At 45.2% G+C, this 23,762-nt stretch overlaps 2 protein-coding genes across 4 annotated transcripts; one reads left to right on the top strand and one right to left on the bottom strand.

The window, feature by feature from the left end:
- The first annotated feature begins 676 nt into the window (after positions 1 to 676).
- Positions 677 to 12,210, top strand: dok7b (docking protein 7b). Of its 2 annotated transcripts, XM_029152249.3 has the most exons (12): positions 677 to 823; positions 917 to 962; positions 1,667 to 1,755; positions 1,943 to 2,093; positions 3,180 to 3,380; positions 6,286 to 6,405; positions 6,977 to 7,084; positions 7,442 to 8,301; positions 9,713 to 9,782; positions 9,857 to 9,997; positions 10,131 to 10,304; positions 10,853 to 12,210. In XM_029152249.3, exons 1-12 carry the CDS (start codon positions 770 to 772, stop codon positions 10,987 to 10,989), a joined length of 2,151 nt encoding a protein of 716 aa, XP_029008082.1. In that variant the 5' UTR covers positions 677 to 769; the 3' UTR covers positions 10,990 to 12,210. The 2 variants fall into 2 exon arrangements, with proteins under 2 accessions (XP_029008082.1, XP_055365740.1); XM_055509765.1 differs by lacking the exons at positions 1,667 to 1,755; positions 1,943 to 2,093.
- lrpap1 (low density lipoprotein receptor-related protein associated protein 1) lies at positions 10,409 to 19,272 on the bottom strand. 2 transcript variants are annotated; one of them, XM_029152273.3, is made up of 8 exons: positions 18,981 to 19,271; positions 18,237 to 18,381; positions 16,429 to 16,559; positions 16,198 to 16,318; positions 14,828 to 14,983; positions 14,021 to 14,103; positions 13,310 to 13,486; positions 10,409 to 12,811 (listed from the first exon to the last, which is right to left on the bottom strand). In XM_029152273.3, the coding sequence occupies exons 1-8, from the start codon at positions 19,137 to 19,139 to the stop codon at positions 12,743 to 12,745; spliced, it is 1,041 nt and encodes a 346-aa protein (XP_029008106.1). In that variant the 5' UTR covers positions 19,140 to 19,271; the 3' UTR covers positions 10,409 to 12,742. The 2 variants fall into 2 exon arrangements, with proteins under 2 accessions (XP_029008106.1, XP_055365745.1); XM_055509770.1 differs by lacking the exons at positions 10,409 to 12,811; positions 13,310 to 13,486 and adding an exon at positions 13,507 to 13,660 and having other exon boundaries at positions 18,981 to 19,272.
- Between the last annotated feature and the right edge of the window lie 4,490 nt (positions 19,273 to 23,762).

Below are 23,762 nucleotides of genomic sequence, written 5' to 3'. Positions count from 1 at the left end.
AAAGAGAGACCAGTCGAGTGACTTAAAGCAAATAAATCAGTCACGAATCAGACACTGCAGCAGTTACTGTGTTTTTCATTAACTATTACCATCTTGGTTTCAATTAAATTATTCCCATCAACACTCACCTTTTTACTGTGTTTGGCTTGAACAGAAATCCAGTGGCTCGTTTTTCAGGCATGTTGTACCAGAGACCAGTAAATTAAATGAAACTGAGGATAAATGCTGCTGAAGGTGCGTCTCAGTCAAGCGCAGTTTAATAACGAGCCAGCGTCCAGGAATATCAACAAACCCTCTACATCTGTCTGTCCCTTCATTGGACAAATGCATCTTCACCAGCCCTAAGTATTTACTTATTAACTCAAATCCGCGCAGCTCATATCCAATCTCTCCTTCAACAGCCAGCGTTTGCAGATTATACCGGATTTGCGCAGACTCCGCTGATTAGCATCAAGGCAGCGGAGATCCCCGTCTAACACCCCGCTGAGCACCGGCTTCACGAGCTAAGTGAAAGGTGCGCCCGTCATCCGCTTTTAATCTCATTAGCCTGGTTGTAAATAGGCGCGTGACGCGAGACGACAACTGTACTAACTTGAGGGGGGGGGGTGTCTGGTGCGATTCCCGCGAGGAGAGTGTGTCGGCGACTGCCCGAGTTTATAAAGGCTATTTTGAAAAGTGGCCTCTCTCCCTCCTACACACACACACACACACACACACACACACACACACACACACACACACACAGAGCTGCTAGGAACCATGACAGAAGATGACGGAGACAGTTGTCGCGGAGGGACAAATCAAGTTCAGAGACGGAAAAAAGGTGAATTCCGCCAGTTTCTTCGCGTTGAAACGCTTTAAAAGGTCTGCATCAACTGCAGGGATGTTCATGATTTCTTTGCAAACTTCTTCGTAGTGGAAAACTCGCTTCGTCGTGCTCCAGAAGCCCTCTCCGGTCGCAGGTAAGTTTACCACTAGTTGATCCGTTCGTGTTACGCACCCAGTGTGGAACACATTAACCCATTTAACGCAAATTAAACAGGAATAAGTGCTAATCTCGCGATTTTCGGTTAAATTATTCAGTTTGTCGCGCGCCACGGGAGCGCGTAAACGGCGCGTCCGTGTCCAAAGTGTGGGAACGTTGTGTCACACGTGCTAAATACGTAGATGTAATGAATTTCCCTGAGAAATATTATCTTTAAAGCGTGCAAACCAAATAGAACGGCTTTAGATCAACAGTGTGGCTCCAGAGGCGCTGTCTTGTAAATTAAAGTCTTTAAATCCTTTAATTTTTAAAGTCTTATTCATCTAAACTGATTTGAATAAAGAGAGCTGGTTTGTCTTGGGATCAAAACAGCCGCATTTGACCCCATGTGTGAACACAGAGAGGTTCTCACCAGCTGAGGACCGCGTCCTCGCGCACACAGGCGGAGCCGGTGGGAGGACGGCGCCGCACCGCGCGTGTCCATGAGTGTATTTGCGGCTTCACTTTCACCATCAGCTGTTCCGGCGGATCGCCTCATTGTTTGAGCGTCTGCTTCGACAGCCGTGCTCCCAGCGTCGCACAGCGGTGTTATAAACGACGCATTCCGCTGTTAAAGGCAGAATTGACTTTGAAGCCTGCGCGTTTTGTGAAGCTCACCGCTCCGCGTGTGTCCGTCCGCAGACTGTTTGTCTCTGCTGGTGTTTAAGGAGAAGAGGAGGGGGAAGGGGAGGGGCAGCAGCCACAAGGAGCGGCTCACTGTAACGCTGGAGGTACGTCACTCACCCAGGTGTTTCTCTCAGCACCTCGGGCCCTCTGTTGCTGTGACGAGGAAAAGGCAGTAGACTGAACTATGTGAACATCCCTCACCGCATCGCATGAGACCCAGCGTGAAGTAAAGGGGCTGTGAGGGAATACGTTCAGCTTTAGTGAATGCAATAAAATCCTGTGCTCCTGAAGGGGATATGTGGTGTGGAGCCTGGGCCTGGTTACGACGGGGTGTCTTACACCCTGTCCATCCTCTGCCTGGCGCACACGCTGGTCCTGGGCTTCAACAGCCGAGACGCCCTGCTGGCCTGGGACGCACGCGTCTGCTGCAGCCTCGGCGAAGGTCAGTGTGTGAGGCGTGTGGTACAACAGCGTGTGATCTGCAACACCGGTTTTTGATTTGACCTTTGACCTTTTAGTTTACAGACCGCACCCATGGGTGGTAAAATGGGGAGACTCTTCGTGTGCCTTTTCATGTGCACGTGGGCTTCAGTGAAGCTAAGCAGGGGAACAGGATGCATGTGTGCTAAGTCTCTAACGCATGGTACAGGGTTAGACATTCCAAAGTGGTAAACCTGGTGGTGTCTGGATCTGACCGCGCTGCCACTGTGAGGAAACGTGATGCTCCGTCCATTGAAACGATGCAGATCCACACTAACCATCACGTTTGGGCATTTCTGTTTCAAATTCACAACTTTCCTTTCAGTGAGTGAAGTTGAGGGAAATCCACCAAAGGACATTAAATCCCATTTTGTGCGTGTGCAATCTTCAAGATAGAGAGAGCCCCCCCCCCCCCTGTTTTCTATAAGTCTGCGTTATGTGCCATGAGGGCCCTTTTCAGCGCAGCTTAATATTTCCTCCAGCTATAGTTATTAGAGCCTTTCTTTACCTCTCTGAACCCCGTCAAAATATTTCCTATGAGCTGCTTCACATGTTCTCTCTCTCTCTCTCACACACACACACACACACACACACACACACACACACACCTGCCTTTCTGCTCAGAGTTTGCAGGGGGCCACTTGCAAATTAAAACTTTTACTCCAAACTCTAACTAGGAGAAGTTTTCTGTGCCGTCATGAATTTTAATGGCACATTTAAATGGCCTTCATAGCCAGACAGTGAATTGAATTGACGTTCCTCCACCTCCTGAAATCCTCTCGAGCCCTCTAATCCACAAGAATGATCTCCCTCGGCCGCCATGTTAATGTCACGTATTTATCATCGCCCTCCCAACTTTCTGCGTTGGACTCGAGCGCCACCATGGACCTGCTCGTTTCTCGGCTACTCTTCTACATCGCGTCAGCGCCCTTTAAAATAAAGACTGGTGTCCTGCCCCCGGTTCGGTCTAAAGCATCGTTGCAAAGGGGGCGGAATGCGGTGAAAGGTTGCTCAAATAACCAGCGAACGCACGCCGCGTGTGCGGCAGTCCACAGGTTCGGCGTCGCCGTGGAGCCGGGCACCCAGCTGGAGAGCGGCGCCGCCTGCCTCCACCTGTGCAACGGCCTCCTGGTCCTCGCTAGGGGTCTCCCCCCCGCCGTCAGCGGCCACTGGAAGCTGTCGGCCTTGCGCCGCTACGGCGCCGTCCCCAACGGCTTCGTGTTCGAGGGAGGGACTCGCTGTGGCGCCTGTAAGTAACTTCCTGTCGAGTAGTCATATCAGCTTGTGTGTGAATGAATGTTTATCACATCTATTACTTGTATTACTAAGGAAATGCTACTAACATGCAGGTGGATGGACGACACAAAACATGACAATAAAGCATCAACAGTGTGGTGGGATCAGTGTTACACAACCATATGTGTACTAAAAACACATTAAAATCCTCCACTGTTTAGTTTATTACAGCTTTAGTGTCAGACTGAAACAGACTGCTGATTTACTGCAGCAGCCTCATGCATGGAAGACATGACTTTGTCCAGCGCAGTGTGATCCTGTGGGCATCAAACTGTGATTGCTAGGGTTCAGGAATCCTCTGAATGTCCAGTTGATGTGGGCAGCAATGTGAGGAATGACCAGCAGCTTGATGTTTCTGGGTGTGTGTGTGCGTGTGTGTGTGTGTGTGTGTGGGGGGTGTTAACAAGAAAGGTGTCTAATATGACAGAGTCTGTGCTTGTGATTTTATTCACCAGCCTGGAAACATTCTTTTACCTCCATGTAATTCAGTTTTGGACATTTCTCAGGAGAAGGTTTTTGAGATCCTGTATAGATTTATGTGACTTGTGTGTGTGTGTGTGTGTGTGTGTGTGTGTGTGCATGTGTGCAGACTCATGGCTCCTACAGGAATAACCGTGCAGCCCAGAGTCTCTGGTTTCAGTGTTCTGATGAGCAGCATCTATAAATACCAGACTCTCCCTGTAGTGGACAGTCAGCCGAGCGTAGCTTCTCCTTCGCTCTGGCTACAAATTGCCCAGGAGCCCCAGGCCGAGCGGAGACCGGGTCCTCGTGACGTGGTCCAGGGTGTAATTGGCACCCGGCGTTCTTTACATTGCTGCGAGGTGCTGGTTTCCCACCGGTGCGTGCTGAGCCCATGTGACACACGCCGGCAGCAGGAAGCCACTTTAGAGCAACACGTTCACTTTGTTCATCATCGTCCTGAGCCGTTGGTCGAGGAGAGACCACATCGCTGCATCTTTAACGCTTCAGTTTTTCAGACGTTCGGTGTGCGTTGCGTTCGCTGCACGAGCATCGTGTAGGGAATCAGAGTGATGTGTGACGCTTCAACAGCACAAGCACATTAATAATTCGCCTCATTAAAGCGTAGCCTTTCTCCCCAGCGCTGGTTCTGTTGCTCCACGTTGTTGTTGTCTCATGGGAAATGCTCCCTTTCATCTCTGCATCATCATCATCATCGTCATCATCATCACCGTCACCTGTGGTGTTTGAATAGCGCCACAACGCCTTCAAGCTGCTTCCTAATGTGCAGACTGTAAACGGTGCAGAATAACTTTTAAAAGTAGAGACGAGTGGCTTTTAATTGCTTTGCACTGTCTGACGCTGGACTTTGAACTGATGTCTGTTGGAGTAACTCACTCGGCCCCTTATTTCCCATGAGGCCATTTTGCTCAAGCAAATCGGCGAGCGGGTCTCACACAGTCATCCAGCGCTGCTGTATGAAAATGTACTGCACTTGACTGCTGCTGCACACACACACACACACACACACACACACACACACACACACACACACACACACACACACACACACACACACAACCAACCAGCTGTCTATCAGACACGCATGCTCACACACTGACGCTGTGTGAGGTGCTTCATGCTGCTCCGAGAACCCCGGCTTCCATTTGATGCGGTGCGAGTTGCTGCACTGATGACGCCTGTCTTACTGTAGCTGGACAGATATTCTCCAGCTTATCAGGTCCACGATGTTGGAGTCCACGCTGAAGCCCACACCCACCGAGCCGTCGAGCCTTGGGAGCTACATGTTAGATTAGTCATTTAAGATGACATATGTCTGCTTTCCTTTCATGTCAAGAGGTAAACATGTCTCTGACCTCCAGCTTTCATTTCCACATGACAGTAAGACAACATTCACAATCCACTGGCCCACGGCTTCCACAGAAGTCAGCACGCACCAGTGAGAGACTCCTCAGACAAGACAAACTTAAGTATAATAACTGAAAAGCGAGATGAAGTTCAACATGTTTTATTCTAGAACTAATCTAGTTTATCTTAAATGACCGTGTGACACCTCTACCTGCTTGTTTCTCTTTAGGACGTCTAATAGTCCTACAGCAACAGTCTATCTCTCCTTGTTGTGAAACTGTGAAGCAGTGAATCAGCAGGCAGCTCATGCAAACTAAACACTAGACGCAGCAGTAAATGAAGCTAATAGGCTGCGATTACACTGAACGCTATATACAGAAGCTAATAAACTTGAAGATCCACTCTCTCCACGGGTGACTTATTGGAGGCATAAAGGAAGTGAAATGTTAATTAAGTTCATTAAGTAGGATGCAACCGTTATAAATGACATTTACAGACGTGATGGGACCTCTGGGGTTTTCTTCACATTAACAGCTGATGCTGCGTTTTCAGGAGTAGAAATTAAGCAGGTTCTTAGTTGACTCCTTCGCAGAAACTCTGACTGTTATGCGTTTTGACTGTAACTGACTCCATTGAAATATTCTCATTTTATTTGACCTCCTTCACAGCCGTTTAATGGCAGGGTCTTGTGCCTTTGACTGAACCTCTGGGCTGGCGCTAACTTTGCAGCATCTGAGCGATGTGGGAGTTTGAGCCGGCAGCTTTGTCTTCTAAAGGTTACATGAAACCTTCAGTCCCGCATCAAAGAACAGCCTCGGCCGCTCAAAAGCTTTCTGAACGCCACTGAAAATAGTTTGACCTTGTTCAAAAATGTTATTTAACTCTGTTCACCGTTTGCAGTGGATTTGTCCCCACCACTCATCTGTCAAACAAAATGTCCTTTGAACGACTAGTCCTTATTGGCCTTTTGTGATGTTTCCTGGTTCCTCTCATGTCATTTACCTTAAACACACTGCACGTCTTTCTTTCAGGGGCTGGTGTTTTCGTTTTGTCCTGCTCTGAAGGAGAGCAAATCAGCCTCCTGTTCGACTGCATTGTCCGAGGCGTGGCCCCGAGCAGGGCCCAGCGCGGCCTCCGCCCCCCCCTGACAGGTGAGCGCGTTCATGGATGTGACCATTCTGTTCCACAGTCGTCTCTGACCCCGCCACGTTCAACGCTCTGACGGTTATAATTAGCATTGACGCGCAACGTTCACGGACGTTCTGCGGCGAAGGAACTTGGCAGGTTAACACTAGCTGCTGCAGCCCAGAGGCTAAGGCTCCTAACACCTATACACACAAACAAGCGCAGGCGGGCATAAACATGTATATTTAGCAGGCTTCAAGGGTGAGTGGCAGGAGACTGGGGCTTAAAGGGAGCGTGGAACCACCTGTAGCTCCTCAGATGTTAGATCTGCAAGAAGGTGGAACATGGAGACGTCCTCTCTACCTCTGCTTCAATACTTTATTACAGAGCAGGTTTTTTGAGCTGTTTCTAAAGGCTGTCTGTCAGATTTACATATTATTATTATTATTATTATTATTATTATTATTATTACATGCTATGAAGGGTTGATAGACATGCATTGATGTACATTATTGGGCAAAAGTGAACTGTGGTGCTTGCTCAAAGCTGTTTTAAAATTGCGCTTTTGTGTTTGTGTGTGTGTGATCAAAACATCAGAGTCCAACAGTGATCCAGCTTTAACAGAGGAACGAATCAGCCGTGAGGCCTCGGACCTGGAGAAAAGACTCAGCAGGTTGTCTCACTGCAGCCTAGCGAGCAGCACAGGTGAGCCTCACTCTGTGTTTCTTACTTAGGATCAGTATCGCAGTGGTACGACCTTCCCCACAGATGCACCTGTGAGGTCACCTGACGTCTCTAAACGGTTATTTTTCTTCATGGAGGCCTTACTCACTGTGACTATATCACTATATTCATGTAGCTATTCTCAGATGCTTTTTGTAATATATTCAGAGTTGCAATGACTCATGTAAGACGTCTGAAACAGGATTTGTGCCATTTGTGCATTGAGTCCTCTATAAATAAACTGCAGTTCAAGGTGTTTGTTCAATGTGTGCGCGTGCCTGTATCAGAGCAGATTTAAAAAGAACGAGAAGTTATTTTTAATAATTTTCTCATCCCCAGCCTCCACTTACAGCTGCAGCACATCTGTTGCCGGGGACGACCGCAGCAGCATCTCCAGCTCCTCCTCCAGCCACTCAGACACAAGCCACACAGCCAGGCTTCCTTTCTGGGTGGATCCGTTAGCTAGATCACGCATCTCCTGTGACACGGCGTCCAGCTCCTCCACGCTCAAGCCTCTGACGTGTTCCGATGACCAGCTTTATGCCCCTGGTGGTCCCGAGACTCGTCCGTCCTCCGCCCACATCCATGCACGTGGTCTCCATGACAGCGGGAGACAGAGCTCCTTAGACAGTGGTATTGGGATAGCGACAGGAAGCCAGTCGTCTTACTCAGGAAGCGTTTCCTCCTGTACGGGGAGTTTGGACATGGCCAGCCAGGGAGCAGGGGAGGAGCTTATTTCCACAGCTACACTAGCTACTCCAACTCCTTCAGCCACTTCTGTTCCTCCACCTTCCTCTCCTCCTCCACCTCCTCTTCCTCCCCCACTTCCCTTTAAACCAGAGCCCAGTCCTGCTACCTCCTCTTGCACCTATGCCTCTAAACAGAGCACCTGTTCCTCTCGCAGGCATAGTGATGAGTACCAGATCCCCAATCTCCTCAGACTGTGGTACGACACCCCCAGGAGTCTGCTTCAGCCAAAAGCCCAAGAAGGCCAATCTGAGCATGGCAGGAATAGCTGGTGCAACGGAGGAGGCGGCCGCAGTCAGGAACGGGGGTCGAGTGACAGCCTGGGAGGACTGAGCGGCCAGCATCAGGCCGTGATGCAGCGCCCGCTCTCCTGGGACAGCGAGAGGGAGCCCTCTGTGGACGGGGAACGGAGCTCCACACCCAGAGCCGGCCTGGATTATGGGAAAACACAGGTAGTAGCCGTCTCACGCCACCACGATGCATGTATGATGTTTACACTGAGTGAAAATGGAAAATGGTGTGTAAAATACTTTATTAGACAGAAGTACTGTATGAAGACCTTGAGGAGGTTTATGGACCATCAGTATAATAAAATACAACACACAAGAACATTCCCATCATTACTTTGCTGTTCACCTTTGGGAGTTTTATTTCCATGCTAACAATTGCATTAGGTAATGGAATGAAGCCAAATGTCAGCAAATCATTCACACTAATCACCAGCTGCAGCTCCCACGGACAATAATCTCCCTTTAATGTGTCTGTATGCGCTGTGTTCTCACATGCCAGAGTAAATCATGTGCGTCTTCCTTTACTGAGTCAAGCAACTAGTAACAAATAAACCCCGAGAGGCAAGAAAAGTAAAATGTACTATGTCTATGCTGAATTTATGGAAATGCATATTTGAGCTCTACGCACTGGATGGAGTTTGACATCTTCATACAGTATCATGTCAGTTAAATAGCTTCTGAGGCTGCAGGTAAATTCGTGTAAATTGCAGAAAGCATTTTTTTTAGCAGCATCGTCAGTGGCTTATAGAACAGTTTGTGATAGCGTTTGTTAGCGCTCGCTCTCTCTGGAGGGGTCTAAATCAGCTCACACTGTACTACAGAGCACTGTGGTGGCTGCCTTCCTGCACTCGCAGCGTGACTTCTCACTTCCTTCCATATGGGCAGTTTAGTGTCCAGACCGAGGAACTTTGGACATCTGCGGTCCTAAAGCCACGGGGTGTGGAGACGTGCAAGAACAGACAGCAGTGGCCGTGAATCAAGGCCAGGTCATTCTCACTGCGGGGCGACCGCGCCACCTGCTGAGCATCCCAGAGTCTAATACGCTGGAAATGAGGGCGGGGGCTTCCTGTCTGGAGCCACCGATGGTTCAGAAGGCTTCAGAATCACTTCTCGGCACAGGCACTAATTTATTTTCTGACGAGTTGTGAGAAGGCGCTTTTCGCCCTTTTGTGATCAAATCCTCATCAGAACAGGAGAGGAAGCAGCATGTCATGTGACTTCTGACAGCCTGTGTAGGAGTGTGCGCGTTCGTCACACAGCGCGCGCGCGCTGGAGAGAGGAAGAGCAGAAACGAGAAAGTGGAGAAAGTTAATGAGCAGCGACAGAAACCCTCAGGAAGGAGAATCCCGCAAACACGACTTCACTCACGATTCCATGACTCTGTCGCGTCGCCGGTTCAGCGCGGTGACATGAAACTACACGTTTTGCGTCAGGTTGAGACCAAATGTGGGGTCTGAAACAAGCCGTGAGACAGATAAAATCCCCGCGGCTGTGTCACATGTATGAGCTGGAGATGAAGCTGTGGGCCCTGTCCTCCTCTTCCTCACACCCTCCTTTCTGTCCCCCCGCTCAGTGCACACACGAGCTGGACAACTACGTTACGCCAGAGCAGCTGCAGTTAGCGAAGGGCCGAGCCTCATCAGGTTTGTGCGTTCCCACTCAGGTTGTGTTGGTCCACGCGCGGTAACACACTGACATGCTGCGGTTCCGTCCCCAGGCGCCGCTCCGGGCGCGAGCGAAGCTGGAGAGGACAGTGGAGCTGCTGGTAGGAAGCTGTGGGCCCTGAAGAGGCTGCTGTCCTCTCGGCCGCCCTCTGCTCCCCCACCGCTGCCCGTCCTGAGGCCCACGCCAGCATGTGGTAATACACCATTTCTGATTAATTAAAAAAACCTCTCAAGACGGATGCCCCAACATCCGTGACTCATTTGGCTGGATCTTCATCCCAGACCGGCTTCTTTAACAGTCCTCCTCCTCTGCTTCATTTCCTTCAGGTGTGTTCCAGCTTCCCCTGGACTCCAGGCTCCACACTGGAGGCTCCGTTAATTATGTCAACGTTCCCAACAGCACCCTGCTGGCTAAAGCTCCTCACAGAGAGCTCCTCACAGAGCTGGAACTGCAGGAGCCCAGCTCAGCTCCAGCCCTCCGTGTGCACGCTGCCGTCGCAGGTAACCTCGCTTTCCTTCTGCTTTACTCAGCCTGTGTGGCGACAGGTCGATGGCAGCTTCATCTGTCTATAAGACTCTGTTACAGAATGAATGAGAAGAGACAATTTCTTGAAAAATGTGTATTTGATTTCTATTGCTATTTAAACCTGATCACACATTTTAAATTTTAGCGTGATGGTGATCAAATTTCATCACTGTTGAAAAGACTGATAATTCTCAAGTGTGAATAACAATCATTTTTCACATCACAGATCAACATATCAGTTGGGAAAGTGTAGTATATATACAGTCAGTACAAGGTCAGAGTAACAGAACATTACACACACACACACACACACACACACACACACACACACACACACACACACACACACACACACACACACACACACACACACACACACACACACACACACACACACACACACACACACACACACACACACATGCTGCTCTCGCTTTTGTCAGCGTTGAGTTGAAAAGCAGGTGTCGCACCGTGTAAACGCGCTTTCTGATCTTCCCCCTTTTACCGCTGATTTCCTGACCAGGAGAGGGCTCCAGCAGGTACGCCCACCTCAACGTCGCTGCCATGGAAACGGCCGGGCGAGTGGGGGCGGAGCACGCTCAGGGCAGGGAGGACAGACTGACTCAGCTGGAGAGCAGGCGGCGAGGGCCACCGCACTGACTCCATGACACTTAAAGTCCTCGCTCGCTGCCAGTTCCCTGCGTCGCCAAGACGACGCCAGGCGCTAAAAGCACTTGGTCCTCATACTTTGTTTTACAGAAATTCCTGCAATTCATTCCAGTTAGAGTAAATTGGGAATAGGAACTGTCTGGTACGTCTCTTATGCAGCTGGATGTTGTTAGTACAATGTTGTATATGTGTAGTTTGATTTGTCCTCCGTCTACTTTAGTGCTGCCCTTCATAGGAACTGTTTCCTCACTGCAGTCATACACACACACAGGTACTAATGAGGATCAGGCACAAATTTACGTACGTATTTCTCCAGAATTGATCTCGTCTCATGTTTGTGTCATCAACATTTTTGTTTATGAAAACAGGGTCAGGTGGAATCTTAGGGTGTAGCACCACAGTGAACGTTAGCTCAAATTTAAAAGTCAGAAATATGTTTTTATACTGTCCCTAATGCTCAACAGCTAAATAGTATGTTTGCATGGCATTGTTACTTTTTTTCTCATTTCTTTCTTAGACACTCTGCTTAGTTCGACTTCCTGTTTGGCTGGAGAACTGCTTGCAGCTATCACTGGTACTGGTACGGTTTGTCTCAGGTTCACACAGAATATGAGCGCACATGATCCAGGCCCTCTCATCACACTTACGTTTGACCGTCTCAGCTGGCTCGCCCATCATTCCACATGGCAGCTTAAACGGATCACATTAAAATAAGCATCTTACAATGTCAGACGTAAATGACATTAATCCGGGCCCGTGTTTCTCGGCCAGAACAGGACTGAGTAATCAGCCAAGCTGCAACACTATTCATCACAGTAATCAATGTCTCTGCTTCTGGTCTGCAAGAGGGCAGGAGCTGATGAATGGAAAAGCGCTGTGTGTTCCCATTTCTCATCGCTCTCTTGATATCATCAGGACAAATTGTCCAATATTTGAAGCTAATTTATTTTTATGGTTTCTGTTTGGCACCAGAGACTCTGAGGAGGTGGGGGGAGGGGAGGGGTGTGTGTCAAAGAATGAATAAGAAAAGGTTTTACCAAGAGCAGCCTATTATTATCACTGAAGGGACTGATTCTCTTTACAGGATGTGTAAATAGTAACTTTTATTTATGGCAAGACAATAAGAATGATGTGAAATTATATTTTTAAATACTGTTTCTACATTGTTGGCTACTGTATTAGTGAATATTAAAGATTGCTGTTTCAGTGCTTTTTACTTGAATCATTATTATAATACCACACATGTAACACGATTCCAGCAAACCAAAGTATGAGGCGCTGCAGTAGTGATATAGGACCTGTTTTCATTTGAACAGCTAATGACAGACAAGTGTGGACAAACTGTCTGGGCAGTATTTTTATAGGATGAACACCTTGTGCACTTAGTAGAGCTGAAATGACCACAAAGCTGCTAAAATACTTCACTTGGTTAGGAGAGAATTTTAGTGCTGCCTCCCATTACTAAACAACATCCTCCACTCTACTGGACTTTGTTTAACTAACTTTGTTTAAGAAACATCAGTCGTATGAACCGGTGGTACAAAGAATGAGCAATACTTAATACTTCTAATATCACGGTTATCTCATGAGTAAGAAATCTCACAGTTTGTACATACTCATATGCTCCATTCACTAGAAAAGTAGAAAAACAGACTCTTTTTACAGTGGATGCAAAGGAATGGTGGATCTGTGTGTGTGTCTGATTAGTTCATTATGCTTCTACCAGTCATCCTGATGGAGCCTCTCAGAGCTCATTGTGCTGAAGTCCCTGGCGAGAGATCTTGTTGGACAGGTCCTGCAAATGTTTTTTCATCTGAAATCAAGACAAATGACACGTCGGGTTAACATCACTTTCCATTGTCATTTTAGAAATAAAGACACAAACGTGGTGCATTTGCATACGAAAACCTAGCTCACTTCATGTTGTGGCTGTGGCTGAATAGTTAAACATGCTTTTAATGCTAATTTGTTCCACAAAGCGTTTTGTTTGCACACAAGGAACGAGTGAAGCTTTAATTAGACACACTAAGTGGGAACAGCTGCGAGTCTGACGACTGTTCCATTAGCACCGAGGTACGATGAGGCGCTGTTAACTTGTTGACCCGCTAACATATATCAAAGTTAGGGGACGAAGTAGCAGAAAACAGAAATACTTGTACCGCACTTGGCTACAGAGTTGTAATGTAGTTACGTCCCACAACAGCGTGTTTTATTCTGTTCTCGTCTTCTACTGTCAAGTGTTCTCATCAGTGTGTGTCTGATGCTGCAGCGTGGACTGGAAGCCATCACAGCAGCATTTCCCCCTGCTCACCTTGTAGCCCATGTCCCTGGTCTTTTCAGCCAGCGTGTTGTACTTGTCCTGGTTCCTCTTGATGTGTTCCTTGTCTCCCAGAGCCTCCACGTGTCGCAGCTTCTGGTGCGACAGCTCTAGTTGCTCCTGGTAATGGCTGTGTTTCTCCACCTTGGTCTCAAAGTGACGCAGCTCCTCCTGAACGAACAGGGAAAGGAGGCCGGCGAAAACACAGAAGGGTTCACTTGAATTACATGCACGGCTGCACCGGGGAGCTCATCTGCATCTCAGGCAGCGACGGGAGAGGAAGTGTCACACAGAAGAACTCAAGCTGGATGGTTCTCTGAAGCGTCCGATATTAGAGCCAGATATCTTTAAAACATTGAAATTTAAATTGAGTCGTTCACTGCCTTCGTTTGCTCGCGGGACAAAGGGTGAAGGGAGCAACATGAGGGATCTGAGAGTGGAGGAGTTGCGCATTTTAAATGTGTAATGCATAAAATGCGACCGTAATAAGGTTCACTCCCCACTTTATGGCTCACCATACACAAGTAGCACTTAGGACAAGGACACTACAAAAGTTCTACATGCTGAACTTCATTATAAAACTTTCTCAGAGTTGTTTTCTAAAATTCTGACTGTAATTCTGCGATAAAACAAAAGATGCTGTCTAGAAACAGAGCGATAAAAGTGAGTGTCCAAAGACCCGTCAAGGGAAAACGTAAGAGCTACCTTGAGAGAGTCCAGCTCGTCTTTGCTGAGGTTGGCTCTTTTGGCAGCTTCCCACAACTCAATCACGCGGGGCTCCCGAAACTCTACAGAGGCAGAGCAGACAAGGAGAAGCGTGAAGGGGTAATCCGTCCAGAGAGACAGTTTGGAGTCTGACCAACACTGGAGCTCTCCGGAGTGGAGACAGCAGATGTTTTCTAAAATCCAAACAACAGGGAGCTAGCCTGGTTACACGGGCCTTAAGAAACAGCCTGAGGTGCTGGCACTGCATAACACTAGGCTACTGCACAAATCCCAGGTATGGGAGATGAGAAAGGGGCTTCGCGTCTTGTTTTGCACTAGAGCAGACTGTGTGTGTGGGGAGGATGGGAGCTGTTGCAGTGAGAAACAACCTGGAGGGGAATGAGGGAAGTAGAGGAGGTGGTGTGAATCATCAGAAGACACATCACCCGTGTCTAAACTCAGCAAAAAAACAAAAAAACAAAACAAAAAACAGCTGATTGAACTCCAAGAAAATGTAATCATGAAAACGTAATGGATGTTTTCTCTGAGCTGAACAGCACAAGGACGAGCTGGTTTGTGTCGCTGAATGGACGCAGCATTAGGAGTCGATTTAAATAAGCCATTTCACATTCTCTACATACTTTTCATTTGAGACATTTCCAATTTAAAGTAAAAGCACAAAACACTCAAAGTTAAACAATTGTGTCTACGCTCACCAACTGCTGCTACTGCTGGGTTTTATTGGCTCTGTGATTAAGCTGATACCATAAATGATGTACATTCACGTGTGGGTTCTCGCTCCCTCACCGCTGTCTTCTGTGAAGCCCTCGTGGCTGAGCTTGCGGAGACGCTCGAAGCCCTGGTTGAGGTCTCTCATTTTCTCCTTCAGGTCCGTGTGCTTCTGGTGCAGTGCGTGCTCTTTAGTGTCACCCTCCAACGGGGAGATCACATTCTTGTGGATTTCTGTTGAGCAGATGAAGGGACAGGAATGGAGGAGAGAGGTGGTGGGAACGACGGCAGGAGGTCAGTGGAGAAAATGAGGAAGGAATGAAGCAAAAGAAAAATATATATTAGAGGAGGAGGGAGAAAATTATAAAATAAAAAAAGGAGAAAATTAAAGGAATAAAACAAGAAAAAGAAAAGCAGCATTTGATAAAGAATGTTTAGTAGCAGCCATAAAATAACAAAATATCTAACATTTCACAGGACTGGCTTTGTCCTAGTGTACTTATTGGAGCCTGTAGAAGTCTGAGAGCATAATCTCACAGCTGAGGCTGTCATTGAGGTTTCAAGATTCCTGACTGTCTCATGCTGGAAGAAATGTGAGGAAGTAAAGAATAAACCAAAGGCCAACGGGACAGAAATGGACCAACTATGATAAAGACTGACATTTTGATCTAAAGGGGGAAAAAGCAAAAATGGAAGGCGGAGGGAGTTAGACAAGCCGAGGATGAAGGAGGTGGTGTTGAGCGTCCCCTGAAGGCAACCTGTGACGGGCTCCCTTTATAAACGCATCAGACAAGCAGAAAAATACCCCTGGCCGGTTTCGGCAGAAATGCAGCTTTGAAACGCTTACAGGGAAGTTCTGGCACAAAACAGCTGCAAAGTGTCAGTCCCGTCCTAAAGAGACATGCCTGTCCTCCCCGCGTCACAATGGGCCCTGTCAGCTCGGCCCAAAACTCACAGCTCCATGTGATGTGACACGTACTGATAGAGCACAGGGCGGTGGGTGGCGACATGTGCAGTCTGATACCTGCCACCCACATACAAGACTGCAAGCCTGAGCACACAGCATTTCAGACTGGCTGCTTTCATACTTACAAATGTTTGGATGATAGATCAGTTTTATGCACGAAAACTTCTATAACTTCTATAAAACATATCACATGACTTTTATGATATCTGCAAGCAATTTAATTGGATATATGAAAATTAAATAAACCTACTGTGATATGAGCAAGCATGTGATCTCAACTAATTTTTTTTCCTCTGCATAAAAGTCCTTCATCAACAGAATTAATAAGAGTCAGGAAAAAAGACAGCTTTTTACTTGAGATCTTCACGAGAGAATCTAAAGGACAAGGACGCGGCAATAGAGAGGAGAACGAGTTTCTAAAGGCTCGTAAAAAATGGCCTCGGACGGCGGCCATAAAAGCGAACGTAGGGAGCAGGCTCACCCTCGGTCCTGGTGATGGTGTCCATGAGGATATTGTACTCGTGGATCTTCTCTTTGTGGTGCTGAAACTCTCTCTTCAGACTCAGCAGCTCCTCGTCAGAGAACTTGCCAGAGCTACTGGCCTGGTCGGACCAGAGAAGCAAAAAAATTAATGACATTCACATTTATCATTGCACAATATAAACCATAGAAGAACAAGAAACCATAAACAAAGTAATTACTATTAATCCACCTTATTCCAAAGTTTGTCCAGTCTGGGATCATCAAACATGTCTGTCTCTTTGGTGTCGTGATCCTTCAAGGAGTTTGTCTCCAGTGGCCGTGTGTCCCTTTTCCCATCCATGCCATACTTTGCCAGGATCACTGTGACAAAGACGAATGAGAAAAAGACTTTTTAATGACGCTGCAGGGAATGCAGGGAATTGCCGCCACGAGCCTGTACAGACTAATAACTATGTGCAACTAGGTGCATGCTCAGACTTCCATTAAAATGTACCCACAACCCTAGGAACGGCCGGAGGAGCCGGCTCCCTAATGATCTGCTCAAAAGAAGCTGAACAGGGGCCGACAGACAAGGAGCTGACAAGAGCTTATCAAAACAAACTCGCTTCAATTTTGTAGCACACAGGAGGTGAAGGGCTGTTTGCCATGCTGTTCCTCACCTCAAAAGCTTGATTGAAGATTGAAGACGAGTGAGAGAGGAAGCAAATCCTCCGTTACCCTTTAACTCACAGACTAAACAGAACGCCATCCTTAACCCACACTTGACTCAGACAATCTGTTGGTTTTCCATTATATTGACAGACAGATATTGTGTCTGTCAATAGGTTACATTTGACAGTCACGCTCTAGAGAAACATGATGTACAGTCTCAACATTATGAAGTGCCATAAAGCTGGACTTTAAACATACACAAAGCTTGTTATTCTGCTACAGCAAACTCTTACCGCGGCAGCTGATTCAGCAGTATCTTAAAATTGTAGTAACCCATCTCTGTCACTTATTACCTCCATTGGTTGGGTGTCATGACAGTCTCTGTAATGTTTAGCGCTGAGCATTTAACCTATACACTGACTGCTAACAGTATAATAACCTTCCATTTCCAGATGAACCAACACAACAAGTGTCAGAATTAGTGTTCTGATATGATGTACTGAATGTATCTGGGCAAAACAACATGAGCCCAATTAAAAAGGCTCATTTAGAAGAACAAGATTCAGGGAGGGGGGCTCCTTATACACTCATCTTCAGCCTTCACAGGAGCAGGACCGACTCTGCTGCCCTGCCTGAAGTTAGAAGGTCACTCTGCCTCTGGGGAGAGAGGAAGGAGCGGAGTTCAGGATGGGCAAACTGCTGCCACCGAGGGGGAAGCTGTCCACTGGCTGCTAGTTACAGAATGCTAATGAGCCGGTGAGCATTGCTGGGTCAGTGGCCGCAGGCCGTGAGGTGAATATCACTTCGCACAGTCTAATGTTAATGTCGCCCCCAGGTTCCCTCAGTTCAGACTGAAGTAGCTGTGTCTGAACTCTTACACATGAATTCTACAAGCAAATTGTGCAGATGGCTGCAGTTACACGACACCCGCTACACTACCTCTAACACTCACACATCTATTACACCTTGACTGATCATAAAAATTAAGGAAAAAAAATCCATTCTATTTTCTTTCTGCTGAAAACTGGTCTTTCCATAATTCAGTTAACGCAGTATTTCATGTGTGTTCATGTGTCATGCTGGTGTACTGCAGTGTCACCATGTCATAATGACTGCTGCTTTCTTTCTCTCACATTTTGATGGAGGCATTTTAAATTAAACTTAACAGCATTTTCGCTTCGCTGACCATTAAACAACCAGCTTGAAATAGCAACACTAATGAAGTTTCACACTTGAAAGATTACTCACTGACTTAACCTTTACTCTCTAGGTGATTGTGTCATTTTCACGCGGACGACGTGTGAGTTCATTAAAAAAAGCCTTGTTTTAATTTGGTGTAATATTAAAAAGGTGATGACACAGTTCAGTGACCAAAGTCTGTCGTACCATTGAAGTTTCGTCTGAGCTGAGCCTCTTTTTCCCCATTTTCGTCCAACCCCTCCACTTTCATCTTTTTCCACTGCATCTCATCTTTCTCCTGGATCTTCAGGTCACTGTGCAGCTCAGCGAGTCGCACAGGGGGCATCTGCATCTGTCAAACCAGTGAGGAGGACAGACAGGATACATACAGTAACCAGTTTGTGCCTGTTTAAACATTCAACATTCAATGAATGTGAGCTCTGTGTGCTCACTTAGAACCCTCAACCTCATCTTCACCAACATATACACAACATGACATACTGTAGTTAATGTATCATTTACTTTAGAAGTACAACCTATGTATAGTGATAAACTACAGGCGACTCCTTAATGTAGTGGTTGTACTTCTGGTGGTCTTGCATCTCTAAGAAACTGCGGAAGATTCGAACTGAAAAGGTCCTGCAGATGTCAACTGCTGGATGTTATGTGGACATGTGGTCAGTGAGAAGGACAGAACATGTGAGCACAGAGCAGGCGGAGGGAGGTTTAATAGCACTGAATGCGAGCTGAAAAAAACAGTAATGCTGCCTTTCAAAGTAAATCACGATCCACGTTTGTTATAACTACTCCTTATTATCTTATTTTAGCCCGTATATTCTTAGTGTAATCTTGAATAGCGTTACGTACACACTGACACCGTTACCATTTTAGCACCTGCTAGCGTTAGCACCGATCCTCACCATTATTCCGTTGGGACTGTGCAGTACGTACCCGTTTTGCTTTCTCCCACACCTGGTTCAGCTTCGATATCCTGAACTCCACCTTCTCGCCATCACTGTCCTGCGGGCTCGCCTCGTTCAGTTCACGGGAGTATTTCCCCGCCATTACTCCCACGCAGAGAGTCAGCGCGATTAAACACTGCAGCTTCATTTTTACGATGATACGATACACTCTCAACGGCAGAACACACTTAGACGACACGGGAGTCAATTCAAACGGGAAACAAGTCAAAGGCTTCTGTTATTGTGGCTCACGGAAGTAGAACAAGTCACGTGTTTAAAGGAGGCGGGCATTTCTCTAAGCATTTTGGGATATGTAGTTTGGCTGTACACATCTTCCTTAATAGTTGAGCGGATCCGGCAACTTGTGAACTACAATTCCTGGAATGCAGCGCCGCGTCGTTACCTGGCAACAAACGCTGGAAACAGAGCAAATAGAAATCCTCCACGCGTGTACGTGACAAACGTTTTTTGTGAATCACAAGACAAGTCCCTAAAGTTAGTAAACATTTAGCTGTATATTGCTAAAGCATTAAAATCTAAATTGTTCTTTACCTATTTACGTTAGACCGATTAGCACATGACAAAATAGCCAGTTTATTTTTAGTTTGTGCTGTCTTTTAAGTGGACTCATTTAATGTATGTGATGATCTGAATAAAGTAAGTAATAAAGTAAGTGGATATTCTTGACAAACAGTCATTGAAGCGGCACAATTCCTTGCGCAAATATACCATACTTGGTTCAGTAAAGCTGATATTGTAATACTTTCAGAGATAAGATAAGATATATAGCTTATTGATCCCTGTGGGGAGATTGTTTCTCTGCATTTGACCCACTTCATCATCCATCTATCAAAATACACACACGTCCCTGCATGCACACACTTTTGTGAATTGAAAAGTGAATTTTTTATATTGTTTATATTATTAGGTCATGCTATCTAGCCTGGGTAATCTGATTTAATTTGAGACGCAGCCATTCAAGTATTCTTCTTCAAGTACTTACATACAACATTCATGCCAGTACACACAAATAATTGAACTGAATCTATTTAAACTATATTGAAGTTAAAGAAAGTAGGGATTGTCAGACAAAAATATATTTCCTCACTAGGGAACTTTGAACTTAGAACTTTAATGATGATAAATCTCATTTGGAAAATAAATTGGGAGATAATGAATAATAAGCATGCTTATGTAAGCCATGCAGTGATTCAAGGCCACATATATCCACATTTATCACATATATCAACATATATCATCAAGCCATTGTCTGTCACAATACAAAGTAATTACAAAGTTAACGAATAAGATTTTGATTCTGATATTATGAAATTTGGAAACAGCTTGGCAGAAAACAGCTTACCAGTGTTACAACCCGACGCGATACCAGACCGGAACCCAAATGCAGAATGCACCAGAGACTCAAGTTCACTTTTCAAACAACTTTGTTTTAATTACAAACTGAAAATCACAGCATGGCTGGACAAACTCAAAACCTAAACTTTGTAGAGCCCTAAACAACAAAAAATGCTGCACTAAGCAGGATCTAATGATTGAAATACCAACCATCAAAACCTGGTATAACAAGAAATCAAATTTACTGCTAAACAGGGAAAAACAGACCTACCTAAACACTAAAACAAACAAACAAAAAATCACTCCTAACAAATAATACTTATAAACTGACTGAGCAAAAGTTACTGACTCTAGATACTGAATCAAGGGAGCTGGAGGTTGGTGGATTTGGGGCAGAACAGGAGACACACAAGTAAGTGACAAGAGGTGAGTATATACTGTATACACTGACTAACACAGAGGAAATGGAACACACCTGACGGATCCTAACAAACATTTGTCACAATGCCACTCTACTATTCACAGATTCTACAGAGCCTCTATTGTAGGAGACATTTCCCAGAGTTAAATACTTTTAACGCATTTTAGCAGTCTTTTCTCAGTGTGTACGGCCATGTATAGTATAAACATGACTGAGATCAATGTGTGCAGTCATCCAGGTCATCCTTGGAGAAAAGTAAACACATTTTTCAGAGGACCGTGCACCTGGCTGCTTCTAGCATTGATCAGTGCACACACAGGTCGCTGAGCTCAGATATTTCCGGCTTAACAAACATGAACACGTTTGTCATTTTGCTGAGTGGTGAGCATTAATTCAGGAAACCTTAAATGCCAAAAACTGACAACAATGGTTGTGTTCTGTTTTGATCGAGTAAATGTGGTCCACAAAACTATTAAATAACAAAAAGAGGGGTTAAAATGTGTCCTACACTGATCAGTGATGGCAAATAATAAATAGCAGATATCAACACTTACTTACATGGCCGGCATGCCCTGTAAGTATATAATTGTATTTTTTTAACCAAAATAATTAATAAAAGGTCTTGTTATGTGGATACGTGCAACCCTGACTCCATCTCATCTGCAGCCTTGTCATTCTGTACCAATAGGTCTCTGTTTACTGCACCTTCACATACAGTATCAGGTTTCAGCCGTAACAAGCAAAAGTGTCGGCCTGAGGTCTGCCAAGGATGAGGCTGTGCATAACAAATGTGCCCACCTACTGCATAAAGACAGCTGGCTAGCACGAAAGGTCAGCGCCATCTCATCACAGGCTCTGAAATGTTGACAGGAAACACTGTGACTTTCATTTCAGGATCCCGTAACAGCTGTCTCAGCTCCTGGCATGCAACCACACCCCTCCACCCATCTCTGCCCACACACATGCACACTTTGTCTGATGGATGCATAAATAAATATGTTATTTATTAAGAAGTAAAATTAGGAAAAAATTATTCAAACTTCTATTTATTAGATTGCATTTTTATTTCTCTCTTCCATTATTGTTACGTAGTTTTTCTGTAAACAAAAGACATTTTTAATAATTTAGTTGTACATAGAACAGACTGCATTAAACCTAAATAAAAACTGTAGTAAATGAAAAAATGTAAAAAAAAAAGGAAATATATTAAGCAAATATAAGCAGGATATGTAGAGTCAAAGCAGAGTTAAACTAATATTCCTTAGATCAATGCAGTAATAGGTGTTTATTCGTATTTTGATTTACCTGGGATGGGGTGTGTGAGCCTGCACTAAATGTGTTTGCTAGTGAGTCTCTGAAGCAGGAAGTCAAAGGGAGCAATATTATACCAAAGGGAAGCTGCAGCAAACAGCCCACAGCGCCACTGTGACTCCTACATAATCTATGCTTAATGACAGCATGATCTCGTCTCCGCTTGGCTTCTACTGTATTAGGTGGAAAGTGAGAAAATTGACAGAGGGTGGGGCCTCGGAGCATTGAAACAGAAGAAGAGTGAAAAAGAAACAAGGGAAAATGATAAGACGAGACGAAGAAAATGAGATTAGGGAAGTGTTTTCTCAGCTGGGTTTGTGATGCTGTGGGGGTTAGCAAAGGTCGTAATGAAATGAAGGATGTATCCAATCACTGCTCATGAGCAAACACAGTCATTAGGCACTAAACATGCTTCGATCATCTTATTACTTCTGCCTATTTAACTGCAGGGAACATGATGACATTAACTTAGACTCCAGCTCAGTTTATTTGCTCGTTAAGGCGTCATCTTCAAATCTAGCTGCTATCCCATAGTACTAACAGTGCCACATAATGCATGTTTAATGTGTAACGATTGCACACGGCCACGCTAATAAACCAAATAGACGTTTTCATGCCATTTATTTTTAATTGCGCTGTTCATCTTAATTGTCATTAAAATAAACTATCATAAAAATAAAAACTAATGTTTGGTTGTTTTGGGATCTGGCAACATACTGAACATTTTAATAGGACAATGCTGATGAGTGGAACATATTCAAGAAGTCAGTAACAGATGTTACATTGCTCTGTGGCTCACATGAGCTGCAGCTGGTCTCTGTTCTGTCAATGTCCAGATATTTCAAGTGACCGGTTACGGCTCAGGGCTCATTCTTTAAGCAGGACTTATGTTTAACATGCTGAACTGACTCATATCATCAGAAGCTGCAGTCTTAAGCTTTTACACTTTATTCTGTTAATTTGGCAGTATTTCTTTGTATCCTTCATGCAACTAATAACATTTTTTTTCTTTTTGTTCAAACATTTGTCAAACTAAAAAATAAAGTGGGATTAAAATGTAATCACTGATATCTCAGTCAGTCAGTCACTCACTTACGCACTCGCTGGTGGTCAGTCGGGTGAGAGGTCAAGTTAGCGAGGTAAATAGTTACTGTAGGAAGTGCAGGCTCACGTGTCTCACTTGGAACTTTACAAAATGATGAGTGTCTGGGATTTTTCAGTATGACAGCACTGGCCACTTCCAGCTTCTCTCATCTTTGATGCAGTTTCCAAATTCAAATGTCAGCATGAAATGTAAAATTGAGTTTTAGTTTTCTATTAGGAAAGTGATATGAAAAAAATGGCATCCTTATATTACGTAACACCAAAAATACAGCACTTATACGATCTATAAAGAGATACAGTAAAAGTTCAGCTGAAGAGTTTAGGCTCATCAATGCAAGTTAATCTATTTTTTTTTAATAGTTAATTTGTGATTCATTTTTATTTTATAGATTATAAATTAAATCACAATTAATGCCAAATGTTTCATTATTGGCTGTTTTGTAACTTGTATACAACCTCTGCATGAATTTCTGTTTTTAAAGTTAGTAACTCAGATTCTTTTGCAATCTTTTCTTTTAATAGGAAACGGACACGGCTGATGTGTCCCTAATATCACATGTAATATCATGTAGTAATGTG

This window comes from Betta splendens, chromosome 1, assembly GCF_900634795.4.
Source record: "Betta splendens chromosome 1, fBetSpl5.4, whole genome shotgun sequence".
NCBI lineage: Eukaryota > Metazoa > Chordata > Actinopteri > Anabantiformes > Osphronemidae > Betta > Betta splendens.
The sequence above is the reverse complement of the archived record's forward strand: the minus strand, read 5'-3'. Positions and strand labels throughout refer to the sequence as shown.